The following is a 15,268-nucleotide window of genomic DNA, read 5'->3' on the forward strand; positions in this document are numbered from 1 at the left end:
AGTTTTCCAAAGCCGCCCATTTCATTCCCCTTCCCAAGTTACCCTCAGCCAACGAGACGGCCCAGCTCATGGTACATCACGTCTTCCGGATCCACGGACTTACGGTCGACATGGTCTCCGATCTTGGTCCTCAGTTCTCGTCCCGATTCTGGAAGGCGTTCTGCACCCTCATTAGGTCATCGACCAGCCTGTCCTCCGGGTTTCACCCCCAATCTAACGGCCAGTCGGAGCGAACAAATCGGGATCTGGAGACGACTCTTCGTTGCCTCGTCTCTGCCAACCCCACCACCTGGAGCCAGCAACTCGTGTGGGTGGAGTACGCCCGCAACACCCTTCCTTGCTCGGCCACTGGTCTCTCACCCTTCGAGTGTTCCTTGGGTTACCAGCCTATGCTATTCCCTGAGCAAGAAGTCAGCACACCCTCGGCCCAGATATTCGTCCGCCGCTGTCGGCGTACCTGGAAGAGAGCCCGGTCCGCTCTTCTTAAGACAACCTAAAGGTATCGGCAACAGGCGGACCGCCACCGGACCCGGCTCCCCCGGTTTCATCTCGGGCATAGGGTATGGCTCTCCACTCGGGATCTGCACCTCCGGGTGGAGTCCGGTAAACTGTCCCCCTGCTTTATCGGCCCATTCCCCATCTCTAAAATCCATAGTCCCACTGTTGTTCATCTTCTGTTACCCCGCACCGTCCGTATACATCCCACTTTCCATGTGTCTAGGATTAAACCTTTGTCTCACAGCCCTTTGTCTCCTGTTTCCAGGGAAACATGGATATCAGACCCGATGCAAGACTAATGTGTACTGCCTTTTTTCTACTTTGATATATTTTTGCTTTATAACTACATTGAACTAGCATAGAGCCATGTACCACAAGGTGACCACAAACACTACTATGGCTAATAAAGAATGAGAAATGACATGTGTGTCGTGGAATGTGAATGCAATAGTTAATTTATTGAAGCATTACAAGGTATTAAATCATGGGAATAATTTGAAAGCAAAGATAGCATTCCTTCAAGAGACTCATCTCTGACCATCAGGCTACACCCGTTTAAACAGTTCATGGAAAGGCCAGGCTTTCTGATTAGGTTACCAAAGTAGGGAACGTGGGAGAGCAATTTTGATAAAGAGTAATGTCTCCTTTACTTCATCAAATGTTATTTCAGATCCAGATGGCAGGTATGTTGTTGTTATGGGATAACTTAATAATATGCCTGTAGTGCTGGCGAATGTGTATGCTCTGAATAAGGATGACAGCAACTTTAAATCATTATTTTCTCTATTACCAGATTTGAACTCCGATTATCTGATTCTGGGCGGGGACTTTAATTGTTTTTTTAATCCGGTGCTCGACTGTTTAACAAATAAGAATATACCATTAACCCACACAGCTCAGGGTATTATGTCTTTTTTAGAACAGTTTGGTGTCTCTAATGTGTGGCGGCAGTTAAATCCTATTTAAATCCTATTTTTCTTCTCCTGTCCACCACTCATTTTCACGTATTGACTACTTTGTTGATGATGATAAAACTGCATCTAGTCATATCCGATCACACCCCACTAGTACTACCCTCAGTACTACCATGAAAAATAAGCCTCAGAAAACATGGCGTCTCTGCTGCTCTCTGAGCAGAATATCATTAACTTTGTAGAGCAGGTACTGCTTTTCTTTTAAGTAAATAAATCAGAAGACACTTCACCCAGCCATCTATGGGAAACATTGAAAGCGTATATTAGAGGGCAATCATTTATGTAGCCAACAGTAATAAAAAGCGCTCCAAGGACTTCAAAAGGGATATCAATAGGGAGATCTTTCTGACAGACCAACAGTACGCTGAGCACCCCTCACCAGAGCTATCCAACAAGAAGCTTAAATAGAAAATTGACTTTGATCTCTTATCAACAAATCAGGTCGAGAGTATGCTTCTGAAGACCTGTCATTTGGTTTACAAGCAAACAAACTTTTAGCCCGTCAACTGCGTCAAACTACTGCATCTCAACTAATTCCACAAATATGCACGCAATCCGGTAGTATATCAAGTGATCACTTGATATACTACTGGATTGCACTTTATATAGCAGGGTTGGCTGGCCTTCTCTAGTCACTCGCAGGCTCAGTCATTGGTATACCTTTATTTAGAAAGCCATTTTGGGTTTACTACCATTTTATTTTGGCATTTTTATTCTTCAGAAATGTGGTGGGTACTCTCTTCGTTCGCAGGACCTGCTAACTGTTCCAAATGTCCGAACTGAATTTGGTAAAAGGGATTTTATGTAGTCTGCGCCATCGGCTTGGAACGCCTTACAAAATTGTTTTAAACTGGAAGAACTTGTCCCGATTGGTGTTTTTAAATCATTGATGAAGGATTTTGAGGCTGATTCCTTGACCTGTCAATGTTTTATTTTGCTGTTTTATGATTTCGTTATACTCCTGTGATTTCTATGGTTTTTACTAGATTACTTGTAGTTTTTCATGTTGTCTGTCTGTAATTGTGTAATGACTTGGTGCTGCCTATCTTGGCCAGGACGCTCTTGAAAAATAGATTTCAAAGCTCAATGAGCCCTTCCTGGTTAAATAAAGGTTAAAAAAATATTAAAACATTATTTAAGAATTTTTACTCCACTCTTCACCAATCTGAATCCAGTGGGGATGGTTCTGAAATGAATGATTTTTTCCAAGATCTGCCAATGCTGACTTTGGACCAAACTGTAAAATCAGGATTAGATGCTCAACAGGCCATCACCTGTCTTCAAATGGTCTACTAAGATAACATATGGATTTTTTTTAAGATGGTCATACCATGGATCATTTAGCTATTTGATTTTGAAGTTTAGGTCCCCTGTAGGTTTATACAAAATATATATATATATTATTTTTTTGAATTTTGCCTTTTTGAATAGCCCGTAGAAACACATTGAATAACATATTAATTAACAGACAGTAAAAATAATAATAATAAGGAATAAAGGTTTTGAAGTGTCTGTCTTACATCTAGGCGATATAAGAAAGCTCTGGAAAATATCTATATATTTTTGGACACATTTAACCCCTTTTTTTGTTTGGCACAAAACTACTTCCATACATGAAAACAAAAAATGGTACCGGTTTACCTTTAGACGAGTCCCGTGACACTTATGGGGGTCGTAGAGAAAAACGACGAACACCATCGTGTATATTAGTTTGTGCCCATTTTAGTTCGTAGGCCAAACCGTTCAGACGCTACAGACGTTTTCAGGTCATGTCTCCTGGTCTGACAAACGGCGCTGTAGCTCTGCCACTTACCACTGCATGCGGAAGGCCGACATAGGCGTACGCGGAGGATTGAGACACAGACCATACAAAAAAAAAAAGATTTATCTAGTTTAAACAGACAGATTTAGATGGGGATTTGTGTATTATGTTAATTAGATTGAGGCACGTGTGTGTCAATCGACTCTTAAGGATTAATCATATTGTTTATCTGGAATAGAAGGACCCCTCTATTACGCAATACATTTTTACAGAGACTCAAACATAAGGGTGGCCTTGCTTTTATCGATATTACTATTGGGCTGCAAACATCATGTCATACTGGCTACTCTCTCACTGCCAGCAGCCCAGCCCAGCTTGGGTGCAAATTGAGGAGTCCTCACCCTTGCCCTTTGCATCACTAAGAATTATGTCAATCCAGTGGTAAAGCAGTCTAATAATATGGATTCAATTCAGCGTCTCTGTGTATGCCAATCTGTAAAAATCTTATTTTCTAACCTTCCTGTGTTGACAGTGTATTTGGTGTGTGGCGGGGGAAGGGGTTGCACTGTGTTATGGATCTTTACATTGATAACTTTGTAAGCAACATTTCTTGTAACTTTATAACTCGGCTACATTCCAGGACTTAATCCACAAAGTCAAGATCACTTCTAGCTATTCAATTATAAAAATCTCTCTCATGCCAATTCGTTATTTAACTATGCCAATATTAAAATGCGCCATATTGAATCAGATATCATTCAAAAGCTTGTTTTCTGGAGCATATCGTTAGCTAGTCCATATATGGCTATTTCCTTTGTAGACATGGTGCTTTGTGCTGAAAGACGAGTAATTTCCTGACATCCGATCGGTTACTGGCATTTAAAGGCCTTTTCCGGCAACCTGATTGGCTAAAACGCCTCACGTGACATGGACTCCACTTCCTTGTTTGAAAATATCTCACGCAAAAAATCCCTGCAACAAGAGACAAAATTAGCAAATCTCGAAGAATATACCCTACAGAAGTTGAATAAAAATCAGCTATCTCAGTTGGCCAATGCGAGAAAAGCAAACAAGCCAGTGGCTATACAGGTAGAGGAGGTAGCTAGCAGTTCGTCTTCAGATGAAAATGACAGATAGCAGCGATCAACCAGAAAGAAATCAGCAAGCCAGCAGTGGCTTTTATTCCACATGGCACAAATAAACCAACTCATAGATTATATTTTTTGCCCTCAGTGTCTGAACACAGGACTGAAAAATCACCAGAGACCCCGCCAACCAGGGATTTTGTAATTCTGTCATGATAGAATGTGCACACTGTGAATGTGATCGTGATGCATTTAGGAGGAGTGTGTACACTTCGTCAAGGCTGCATGAGAGCTCCAGGGGAGATGTGACATTTGATATAAATGTGAGGATGGTTCTTCTAGCCCACAAACGTGTACTTGGTTATGCAGCTCTAAAGAAAATAAGCAAAGTCCTAGGGATTCCTACCTTGCGTCTCAGCCCATATCAGAGTCAAGACAGGAGAGTGACAGGTAAATAAAGGGAGAGTAGCTTATTGTCAGGTAACTTGTTGTATAAATAATCATATTTATTTGCTCCAGTAACTAAAAAGTATAACTATAAAATATAACTAGGTTATACAATGAGACTGTCACATACACACAGAGTAGGCTACTGCAGGGCTGTAGGCTACTGTATGATTACTGAGAAATTAAATGTACGTACAGAAGATACATGCTGAGATGCTGATATTTACATAGAGTAAATACATGCTGATATTTACTCCTGCAGTTATGACTGTTACGATAGATACCATAATATGCACTCTTTTTTCCACTTTAGTTGCAGAGATTCAGAGAGGGCTGCAGTCAATGGAGAGTGCTGCAAAGCAGATTAGGAGAGCATACGCAGATATACTGTAGATCCAGACATAGCAGAGTTGCTGAGGGAGGATAAAGATGCTGTCATAGACATTCATGTATCGTTTGATGGCACTTGGCACAAGAGAGGATTCACTTCCAACTACGGGATAGGTGTTTGCATAGACATTGCAACAAGTGTTGTCTTCATACTGCCATGCATGTGTGATGAAAAGGAAATGTGGGTTACTGAGGAGGAGTTCAGGGAATGGCAGGAGTCACATGCAGATGACTGTGCCCAACATTTCTCAGGGTCTAGCAAAGCAATAGAGTAGGAAGCAGCAAAACGCATGTGGGCCAGAACAGTCAGTCACCACCGCTTTCGTTAGACAGAAATGCTCTCAGATGGTGACAGTCCTTCATACAGTTGTCACATTCGATCCCTACCCAGGCATTGAGATATGGAAACTGGAATGCATCAATCATGCCCACAAGAGGATGGGAACAGCGCTACGTAAACTTAGTGCAGAGAGCTTGGGGGGAAACTCACTGCATTAAAATGTAGGAGTCTACACAAATAGTACAGGGGTGCAATCCTTGACATCCAGGGTGATGTAGAGAGCATGAAGACTGCCATCTGGGCTGGTCTTCTCCAGTATGGCAGTAGCTACATTCAACGAGGGTGCCACTGCTATATCAAAGGTGATGGACAGATTGTGGCTTGACAGCACTTTGGTGACACTGGATGCAATCTGGGAGGATGATGAGATGTGTATTGTGAGAGCTGATGCTGCTTCAACAGAGTGTGACAAGCGTAGGCGCAGGTTCCAAGACACAGTCAAGAAAGTAAACAGGCACCAGCAACAACTCAGAGGGCCTTACATATGGGGCAGGCATAGCTGATTAATCAGTGAACCTGCAAATTTCACCAGCCTTTTAAATGACAAATTGAGCAAGGTGCTATGCGCATTTGCCCAACACTATGCACATTTGCCAAACAGACCAGTATTTAAAATGTATTCTCTATTGCTTAAAACTAGTGTATTCGATGTGCTAGTGTATTTGTAAAAAGTGTATTAATTGTCAATTTAGAAATAACATATGAATAAGAGATTAATTAATGTGACATAAACTATCATATTTATGGAAAATACATGTTAATTGCATTCACCTATCTTTATCGGCCATTTTCTCAAAATGACCCGTTTCCCATGAGCCAAGTCATTTTTATCAGCCTTCAAAGGAGGACATTTACATTATCCCACACACTGGTTCTTAGGACATAGCCAGACTTGTCCAGAGGATTTATTTTAGATCTTGTGTCATTTTGATTTTAAGTGCCATTTTATCTGTAAATCTATGCATACGTGTGAACAGTGTTTTTTGTAAATAAACCCATAAAATAACAACAATTTGATAAACTATTCTGGGTAAGTCTGACCATTGGGTGTGTTATCACAATAAAACAAAACAAAAATCACTGACTTGAATCAATGTGTTGAAAAATGGATTCTCGTGATATGCAAATATTTTTTTGTTTACAAAAATACAATTGGTTCTGCAATGTTGAAAATCCAATAACAAGATGTGGGGACGAAAAGTATTTGTTCAATTTTAACTTATTTTAAAAGAAATAGGGAATTATTTAACAAAAGTGCAAGGGTGCCAATATATATGGCCGCAACCGTATAAGGATAATTTAGTTACTATATAATACCAGCCTGCAGTAGCCCGGTAGGCGTTCTACTTGAGTTACTCAATGAAAGGCGGCAGCACTGAGCTAGCCTGCAACAGCACTACATGGAGTAGCTCAAACTGTGCATGTTATGTCTCCATGAGACGCCATCTTAAAAGCTGTAATACGTAACTTTTTGGGCGACCGGACCAAATTCACATAGAAATGTAAGTTATAGATCTGTCATTCGCATTGAAAGCAAGTCTAATAAGCGAGCGGTAGATCTGTTCTATGTGTGCCATTTCTATGCTTCCCGTGCTTAAGTTTCGTACAGTATTTGCGTCTTTTACTTTCGGTTTTGTACACCAGCTTCAAACAGCTAAAAATACAATATTTTTGGTAATTGAAAAGATATAGCACAGTGGTTTAGAAGGTACAATGATTCTCTACTTTTGCCACAAACTGGAATTAGGCGAACTATTAGAACTTTAGCACCCAGTAAATGGCGGAGCGTTTTTTTTGCATATTGCACCTTTAACCGACTTAATTTGGTTTCAATGCACTGTTGAGTATTCACATAGGAATGAATGGTGTCACGTTATACACCTCATTGGGCATACCCAATAAAAACATGAGCTTTGAAAGTTGGTTGTTTTGTTGTGAGCATTTTACTATACTGTATGAGTCAATAGATGAGGTTTTGTCTTGGATTGATGGAGCTGTTCACCTTTTGGCCAATAGCCTGGTGGAACCAGCCTGATCACCACATCCAAAAATGGCCACTGTAGGAAATAAAATGAACTTATGCATGAAATTCTAATTTCTAAATGTTTCCTGCCTAGGAAATCACTGAAGGCAGAATTATAAGGTGAGATACCCTCATGCAGTTATCACATAGCATCACGCAGTTACCATATATAAGGCTTTAGAGGAGAGAGAGGTCCAGACCTGGTCAATGCCACCCGGGGCAAACATGATGGTAGCGAGGGCCAGGAGACTGTGTCCTTCCAGGAGCATGCTGCTAACCATGGCCTGGCTGCCTGGGATGAGGACCTGGGCACTGGTCAGACTGGCCTGGAACACACGCTCTGGATCTACAGGACAGAGACACACAATTATTTTATGGTAATGAATGACTCGTCAAACTACATGTAACACACTTTTCCTTGTCGTTATGAAAAAGTTAAAACACAAATACAACTGCATGACATCAGTAGCCTGGTGTTCCAAATAGCATTCCTGCTCTATACCAATAAACCCATCAGTTACATTTCTTATTTAGGATATGCCAATCTAGCAAGCCAGGAAACTGAAAGCAACTCTCCAACAGTGTTTTAGTTCGCTGTTAGCTTGCTAGCCAGTTCAAATGATGACCAGAACAAATCTGGCAATGTTTTGACTGTAGCCAACTTTTATTTTAACAGAAAAAATATCACATTAAGATTATTATTTACAAGGTAACGGCAAGCTAAAAATAGCAAACTTACAGTTGTGAATGTGACAAAATAAAAGCTTTGCATTCTGTCTGAGAAATTTAGAACTTCTTCATGCTGTCAAAGTCAGGTTACCATGACAATGGTCCCAACGACAGGTTCAAAGTTGAAAATGTTTCATGCCTATGCAACAAGGAAAATGACAGTCGCATCGATGGTCTACAGTCGGCATGAGTATGAATTCAATTTCGTTTTGGCCAACGACACTTGTTGCATTCTAATGGTCTAGAGACATTTCGTAAGACAGACTATAAACAAACCTTAAGGCAGTCTTAAGCACCAACTATAAAACATGACATACCACATAACTATTGTCTATCTATCTATTGTTCCTTTGCATACAGTAGATAGAAAAACTGCCATACCTGAGAGGTCTCTGGTAATCTCTTGCATTTTCACCAGCATTTCAAACCATGGGTGACTTTCATATAGACCATTATCAGCTAGAGCAGGGCAATTCCTGGGTGTCAACCTGATACAGAGAAGGAAAACAAAGATGGAGCATGAGCTATACAAACATACAGTATATTTCTCGAATGCAGTGTCATCTGAGCCGCAAATAGTTTCAATTGGAGATTGTGTTTGACAATTGAAAATACTTTCAAAACCAAGATCAGTAAGCTCCTACAATACAAGCGACATTAGCTGAATCTCAAACTGAACACAAGTCAATCTCAATGGCTAGTTGTCGAGTGATTGAGGGCTCCACTGCACCTTTCGGCAGACTCTCTACCGAATGGGCATCCTGTGCCAACTTGGCGCCCTTGGCAGCAAGTTCTAACCATGAATCTTAGCGTGTTACCTTGCAACAACATAGCCACTACTAAATAAAAATAAAAATGTTTTATTGTCACATAAACCGGAGCAAATTGTTTTATAGGGTGAGCCATAGCAGTACGGCGCCCCTGGAGCAAATTAGGGTTAAGTGCCTTGCTCAAGGGCACAAAGACAGATTTTTCACCTTGTTAGCTCGGGTATTTGAACCAGCGACCTTTCGGTTACCTGCAGCCCTGAAAAAGAGCCTGAATGTAATTCTTCAAAGCAGCCACCCTTTGCCTTGATGACAGCTTGCACACTCTAGGCATTATCTCAACCAGCATCATGAGGTAGTCACCTGGAATGCATTTCAATTAACAGGTGTGCCTGTTAAAAGTTAATTTGTGGAATTTCATTCCTTCTTAATGCGTTTGAGCCAATCAGTAGTGTTGTGACAAGGTAGGTGGGGTATACAGAAGATAGCCCTACTTGGTAAAATACCAAATCCATATTATGGCAAGAACAGCTCAAATAAGCAAAGAGAAATGACAGTTCATCATTACTTTAAGACATGAAGGTCAGTTTCTTCAAGTGCAGTCGCAAAAATCATCAAGCGCTATGATGAAACTGGCTCCCATGAGGACCACCACAGGAAAGGAAGACCCAGAGTTACCTCTGCTGCAGAGGATAAGTTCATTAGAGTTAACGGCACCTCGGATTGCAGCCCAAATAAATGCTTCACAGAGTTCAAGTAACAGACACATCTCAACATCAACTGTTCAGAGGAGACTGAGTGAATAAGGCATTCACGATCGGATTGCTGCAAAGAAACCACTACTAAAGGACACAAATAATAAGAAGAAACTTGCTTGGGCCAAGAAACACGAGCAAGGGACATTAGACCGGTGGAAATCTGTCCTTTGGTCTAATGAGTCCAAATTTGAGATTTTTGGTTCCAACCGCCGTGTCTTTGTGAGACGCAGAGAAGGTGAACGGATGATCTCCGCATGTGTGGTCCCACCGTGAAGCATGGAGGAGGAGGTGTGATGGTGTGGGGGTGCTTTGCTGGTGACACTGTCTGTGATTTATTTAGAATTCAAGGCACACTTAACCAGCATGGCTACCACAGCATTTTGCAGCGATACGCCATCCCATCTGGTTTGCGCTTAGTGGGACTATAATTTTTTTTCAACAGGACAATGACACAAAACACACCTCCAGGCTGTGTAAGGGCTATTTGACCAAGAAGGAGAGTGATGGAGTGCTGCATCAGATGACCTGGCCTCCACAATCACCCAACTACAACCCAATTGAGATGGTTTGGGATGAGTTGGACCGCAGAGTGAAGGAAAAGCAGCCAACAAGTGCTCAGCATATGTGGGAACTCCTTCAAGACTGTTGGAAAAGCATTCCAGGTGAAGCTGGTTGAGAGAATGCCAAGAGTGTGCAAAGCTATCATCAAGGCAAAGGGTGGCTACTTTGAAGAATCTCAAAGATAAAATCTATTTTGATTTGTTTAACACTTTTTTGGTTACTACATGATTCCATATGTGTTATTTCACACAATGTAGAAAATAGTACAAATAAAGAAAAACCCTTGAATGACCCTTTTGACTGGTACTGTATATTACCATTATCTTTTCTACATATACTGAACAAAAATATAAACGCAACATGTAAAGTGTTAGAATGTGACTAATAACAACTAACAACAAATAATAACAAGATAACTAATAATGTAAGCATACTGTGTCCATAATAAGTATATAGGTTGTAGGTTGGGAGCTTTTGTGAAAGAGCACAGTTAGAAAGATATGGCATATAGAAGCAAACCGGAAGGACATCATGAAAATGATCGGAGAGGTTGAAAGTAGAGTTCAGGAGAAAAAACAAACAAAATATAATTATTGTAAAATTGACTGTGTCCATAAAATGTAGATAGTAGGTATAAGCTGGAAGTAGAGGCCTAAGCATTGTTGTTCACTAGTTTACTCCAAGTAGGGAAAGGGTGGTGGGTTGGAAAGTAATAAAGGGGAATATATATATATATATTTTTAAAGGATATGTATGTGTATGTACAGTGGGGAGAACAAGTATTTGATACACTGCAGATTTTGCAGGTTTCCCCACCATGGGGCACTCTGTTCACAGCGCTGACATCAGCAAACTGCTCACTCACACGACGCCATACACATGGTCTGCGGTTGTGAGGACGGTTGGATGAACTGCCAAATTCTATAAAACGACATTGAAGGAGGCTTATGGTAGAGAAATGAAAATGTAATTATCTGGCAACAGCTCTGGTGGACATTTCTGCAGTCAGCATGCCAATTGCACACTCCCTCAAAACTTCAGACATCTGTCCCATTGTTTTGTGTGACAAGTAGCCTTTTATTGTCCCCAGCACAAGGTGCACCTGTGTAATGATCACGCTGTTTAATCAGCTTCTTGATATGCCACACCTGTCAGGTGGATGGATTATCGTGGCAAAAGAGAAATGCTCACTAACAGGGATGTAAACAAATTTGTGCCAAAAATTTGAGCTAAATAAGCTTTTTGTGCGTATGGAAAATGTCTCAGATCTTTTATTTCAGCTCATGAAACATGGGAGCAACACTTTACATGTTGCGTTTATATTTTTGTTCAGTGTATATTGTTTGTATGTGTTCGGCTTTGTAGATTATTTATTTGTCTGTCTTAGCTGAAATCATTCTGTACAGAGTAAAGTATATTTGTCCAGGCCTCAATTGTTCTTTGACTAGCACCATTATTCTCACTGCGGATAATTCACGTTAAAATACACGTTATTATACACAACAATATACGAAAAGCTAAATACAATCATAAAAAACAGACACATTCTTCAGTAAAAAGGTCCCCTAACAACCGTCTGAAAGAGGCACCAATTTCTACCATTTTAAAGTGTACTGTAGATCATTTCACACATAAGGTGCAAAGAAATTAAAGGCTGATTTACCTAACTGAATATTTACATTCATGCACTTCAACATGATTTTGTCCCAGAAACATTTAACTGCAGGGCACTCCCACATCAGATTAGTTTATTATTTTTACCATTGCCATTACCATTACCATTGATGGAGGTACTGTATTGTGCACTGATCTGTCCCTTGTTTTTCAATATTTTTTTAGATAAATAACTTGTTCTAAGCTGTAAAATTATTATGTATTATAATCATTTTCCATGTTAGCATGTATTGTGATGGTTTATTTGGACTTCTGTCCAGTAAATGTTACTTTATGGACATTTAGCATTTCGCTTCTATGCGAGCTAGCTCCGTCCACTGTGTATTATGGGTTATGCTAGCTACAGTGGGGAGAACAAGTATTTGTTACACTGCCGATTTTGCAGGTTTTCCTACTTACAAAGCATGTAGAGGTCTGTAATTTTTATCATAGGTACACTTCAACTGTGAGAGACGGAATCTAAAAAAAATCCAGAAAATCACATTGTATGATTTGTAAGTCATTAATTTGCATTTTATTGCATGACATAAGTATTTGATCACCTACCAACCAGTAAGAATTCCAGCTCTCACAGACCTGTTAGTTTTTCTTTAAGAAGCCCTCCTGTTCTCCACTCATTACCTGTATTAACTGCACCTGTTTGAACTCGTTACCTGTATAAAAGACACTTGTCCACACACTCAATCAAACAGACTCCAACCAATCCACAATGGCCAAGACCAGAGAGCTGTGTAAGGACATCAGGGATAAAATTGTAGACCTGCACAAGGCTGGGATGGGCTACAGGACAATAGGCAAGCAGCTTGGTGAGAAGGCAACAACTGTTGGCGCAATTATTAGAAAATGGAAGAAGTTCAAGATGACGGTCATTCACCCTCGGTCTGGGGCTCCATGCAAGATCTCACCTCGTGGGGCATCAATGATCATGAGGAAGGTGAGGGATCAGCCCAGAACTACACGGCAGGACCTGGTCAATGACCTGAAGAGAGCTGGGACCACAGTCTCAAAGAAAACCATTAGTAACACACGGATGGATTTAAAACACATGGATTTAAATCCTGCAGCGCACGCAAGGTCCCCCTGCTCAAGCCAGCGCATGTCCAGGCCCATCTGAAGTTTGCCAATGACCATCTGGATGATCCAGCGGAGGAATGGGAGAAGGTCATGTGGTCTGATGAGACAAAAATAGAGCTTTTTGGTCTAAACTCCACTCGCCTTGTTTGGAGGAAGAAGAAGGATGAGTACAACCCCAAGAACACCATCCCAACCGTGAAGCATGGAGGGGGAAACATCATTCTTTGGGGATGCTTTTCTGCAAAGGGGACAGGACGACTGCACCGTATTGAGGGGAGGATGGATGGGGCCATGTATCGCGAGATCTTGGCCAACAACCTCCTTCCCTCGGTAAGAGCATTGAAGATGGGTCATGGCTGGGTCTTCCATCTCACTGAAAAATTGTTGTCAGCACCGACTGTGCGAATACTGCATTTACAATGGCCTCCTGTCCAGACCAGCGTGTCACAGCTCTCCTTCGCTGTGAGTCGAGTGACTCGGGTCAGCCAGGCTATCGCAGCGATTCTCACTGAAAAATGTTTGGCAACACTGAACACATCAGCAAGTGGCCACTCGAGAGAAAGGGCTCAGAGGCCAAGTGTTCGGTTTGAGATTCAGTCATAGCCTCCTAGCGAATAGTCATGAAATATTGATTGTCCCTTTCCCTTACCTGTTGTGCTCCAGGTAGGTGTAGAGCAGGTAGCGAAGGCCGTTGTCCAGGCAGTGGTGGATGAAGCGTGTGTGGAAGTCGTGTCCCTGAGGGGAGCGGTACTGGGGCACGGGTGGGCTGGCCTGCATTACCCCGCCTGCCTGGCCCAGCCTCCACAGCAGCTGCTCAAAATCAGCCATCTCGGCCTGGATGAACACTCCTCTCCTGCAAAGAGAGTGGTGGGTGATGGAGGTTACATTTACATTTTACATTTTAGTCATTTAGCAGACGCTCTTATCCAGAGCGACTTACAGTTAGTGAGTGCATACATTTTTTTTTTCATACTGTTACCAGCTAACATAGCTTTTTTACATAGTTAGTGTAATATACCGTATATGACTATGGTCCTCTGTGGCTCAGCTGTAGCTCAGCTGGTAGAGCACGGCGCTTGTAACGCCAAGGTAGTGGGTTCGATCCCCGGGACCACCCATTCACAAAAATGTATGCACACACGACTGTAAGTCGCTTTGGATAAAAGCGTCTGCTAAATGGCATATTATATTATTATTATACTATTCATGACATGTATTCAGCAGTGTAGGGTGCAATACCGGTTTGGCCACAGGAGGCCGAAATTTGCCTATATTTTATGTGGTGAGGTTGCTTCTCTGCTTCTACTATGGTGGGCTCGCAAGTAAGCCTACTAATCCAGTACGAAGCACTTGCATAGAATACATTTTTTATCTTTATTTTGTGCCTTCAGAAAGTATTCATACCCCTTGACTTATCGCACATCTTGTTGTGTTACAGCCTGAATTCAAAATGGATTACATTAAGGTTTTTTTCTCACCCATCTACACACAATACCCCATAATGATAAAGTGAAAACATGTTTTTAGATTTTTTTGCAATTTTATTGAAAAATCAGATAAAGAAATCTCATTTACATAAGTATTCACACCGCTGCGACAATACATGTTAGAATGACCTTCGGCAGCGATTACAGCTGTGAATCTTTCTGGGTAAGTCTCTAAAGCCTTTTTCACATTGGCAGTTAGAAGGGACTCAAATCTATGTTTTTTGCATAACCGATTCAAATCTGTTATTTTTCCTGCAGTCTGAACAACAAAAAAGGAATGGAATCGGATATTTCAAGCAACATTTCATATCACTTTCGTAGGTGGTTTGAAGTTAGATATTAATCTGATTCCTGGCCATGCGACTTGTGTCTGAATGGTCAAATCTGATTTATTTGCCCTGAAGTGTATTTTAGACGTTTATTTGGCATATGTTGTTTGTTGCTAGGTACTCTGTTGACAGTTTGACAAGAACGTGGTAGCTAATTAGCTTGTTAATTGTTTAGAAACAAATTAGTGAATGTGCTAGAAAGCTAATCAGCCACCTAGCTAGCTAGTTGACTGCTGTGGCTAGCCAAAAATGACTCACTTTGAAAGTTGGATCATCTTATCCTTTGAGGCTTTAAAAAAGTGTTCTTACATTATGATTTTGAACATTCAAAACAACTGGCAAATGTCCATGGCAGGCATTGATGTCACCT

The 15,268-nt window shown here is 41.1% G+C and overlaps 1 protein-coding gene across 1 annotated transcript in view; it reads right to left on the reverse strand.

Annotated features, from left to right (window-relative positions):
* Positions 1 to 15,268, reverse strand: part of spg11 (SPG11 vesicle trafficking associated, spatacsin) — a 94,941-nt gene that overhangs the window by 40,600 nt on the left and 39,073 nt on the right. Inside the window, exons 16-18 of the mRNA XM_084169526.1 lie at positions 13,732 to 13,935; positions 8,630 to 8,736; positions 7,720 to 7,865 (exon numbers count right to left, since the gene is read on the reverse strand). Of these exons, the coding sequence (XP_084025652.1) occupies positions 7,720 to 7,865; positions 8,630 to 8,736; positions 13,732 to 13,935 (457 nt within the window). The remainder of the gene's footprint in view (positions 1 to 7,719; positions 7,866 to 8,629; positions 8,737 to 13,731; positions 13,936 to 15,268) is intronic.

This window comes from Coregonus lavaretus (genome assembly GCF_964263955.1).
Source record: "Coregonus lavaretus genome assembly, chromosome: 9".
NCBI lineage: Eukaryota > Metazoa > Chordata > Actinopteri > Salmoniformes > Salmonidae > Coregonus > Coregonus lavaretus.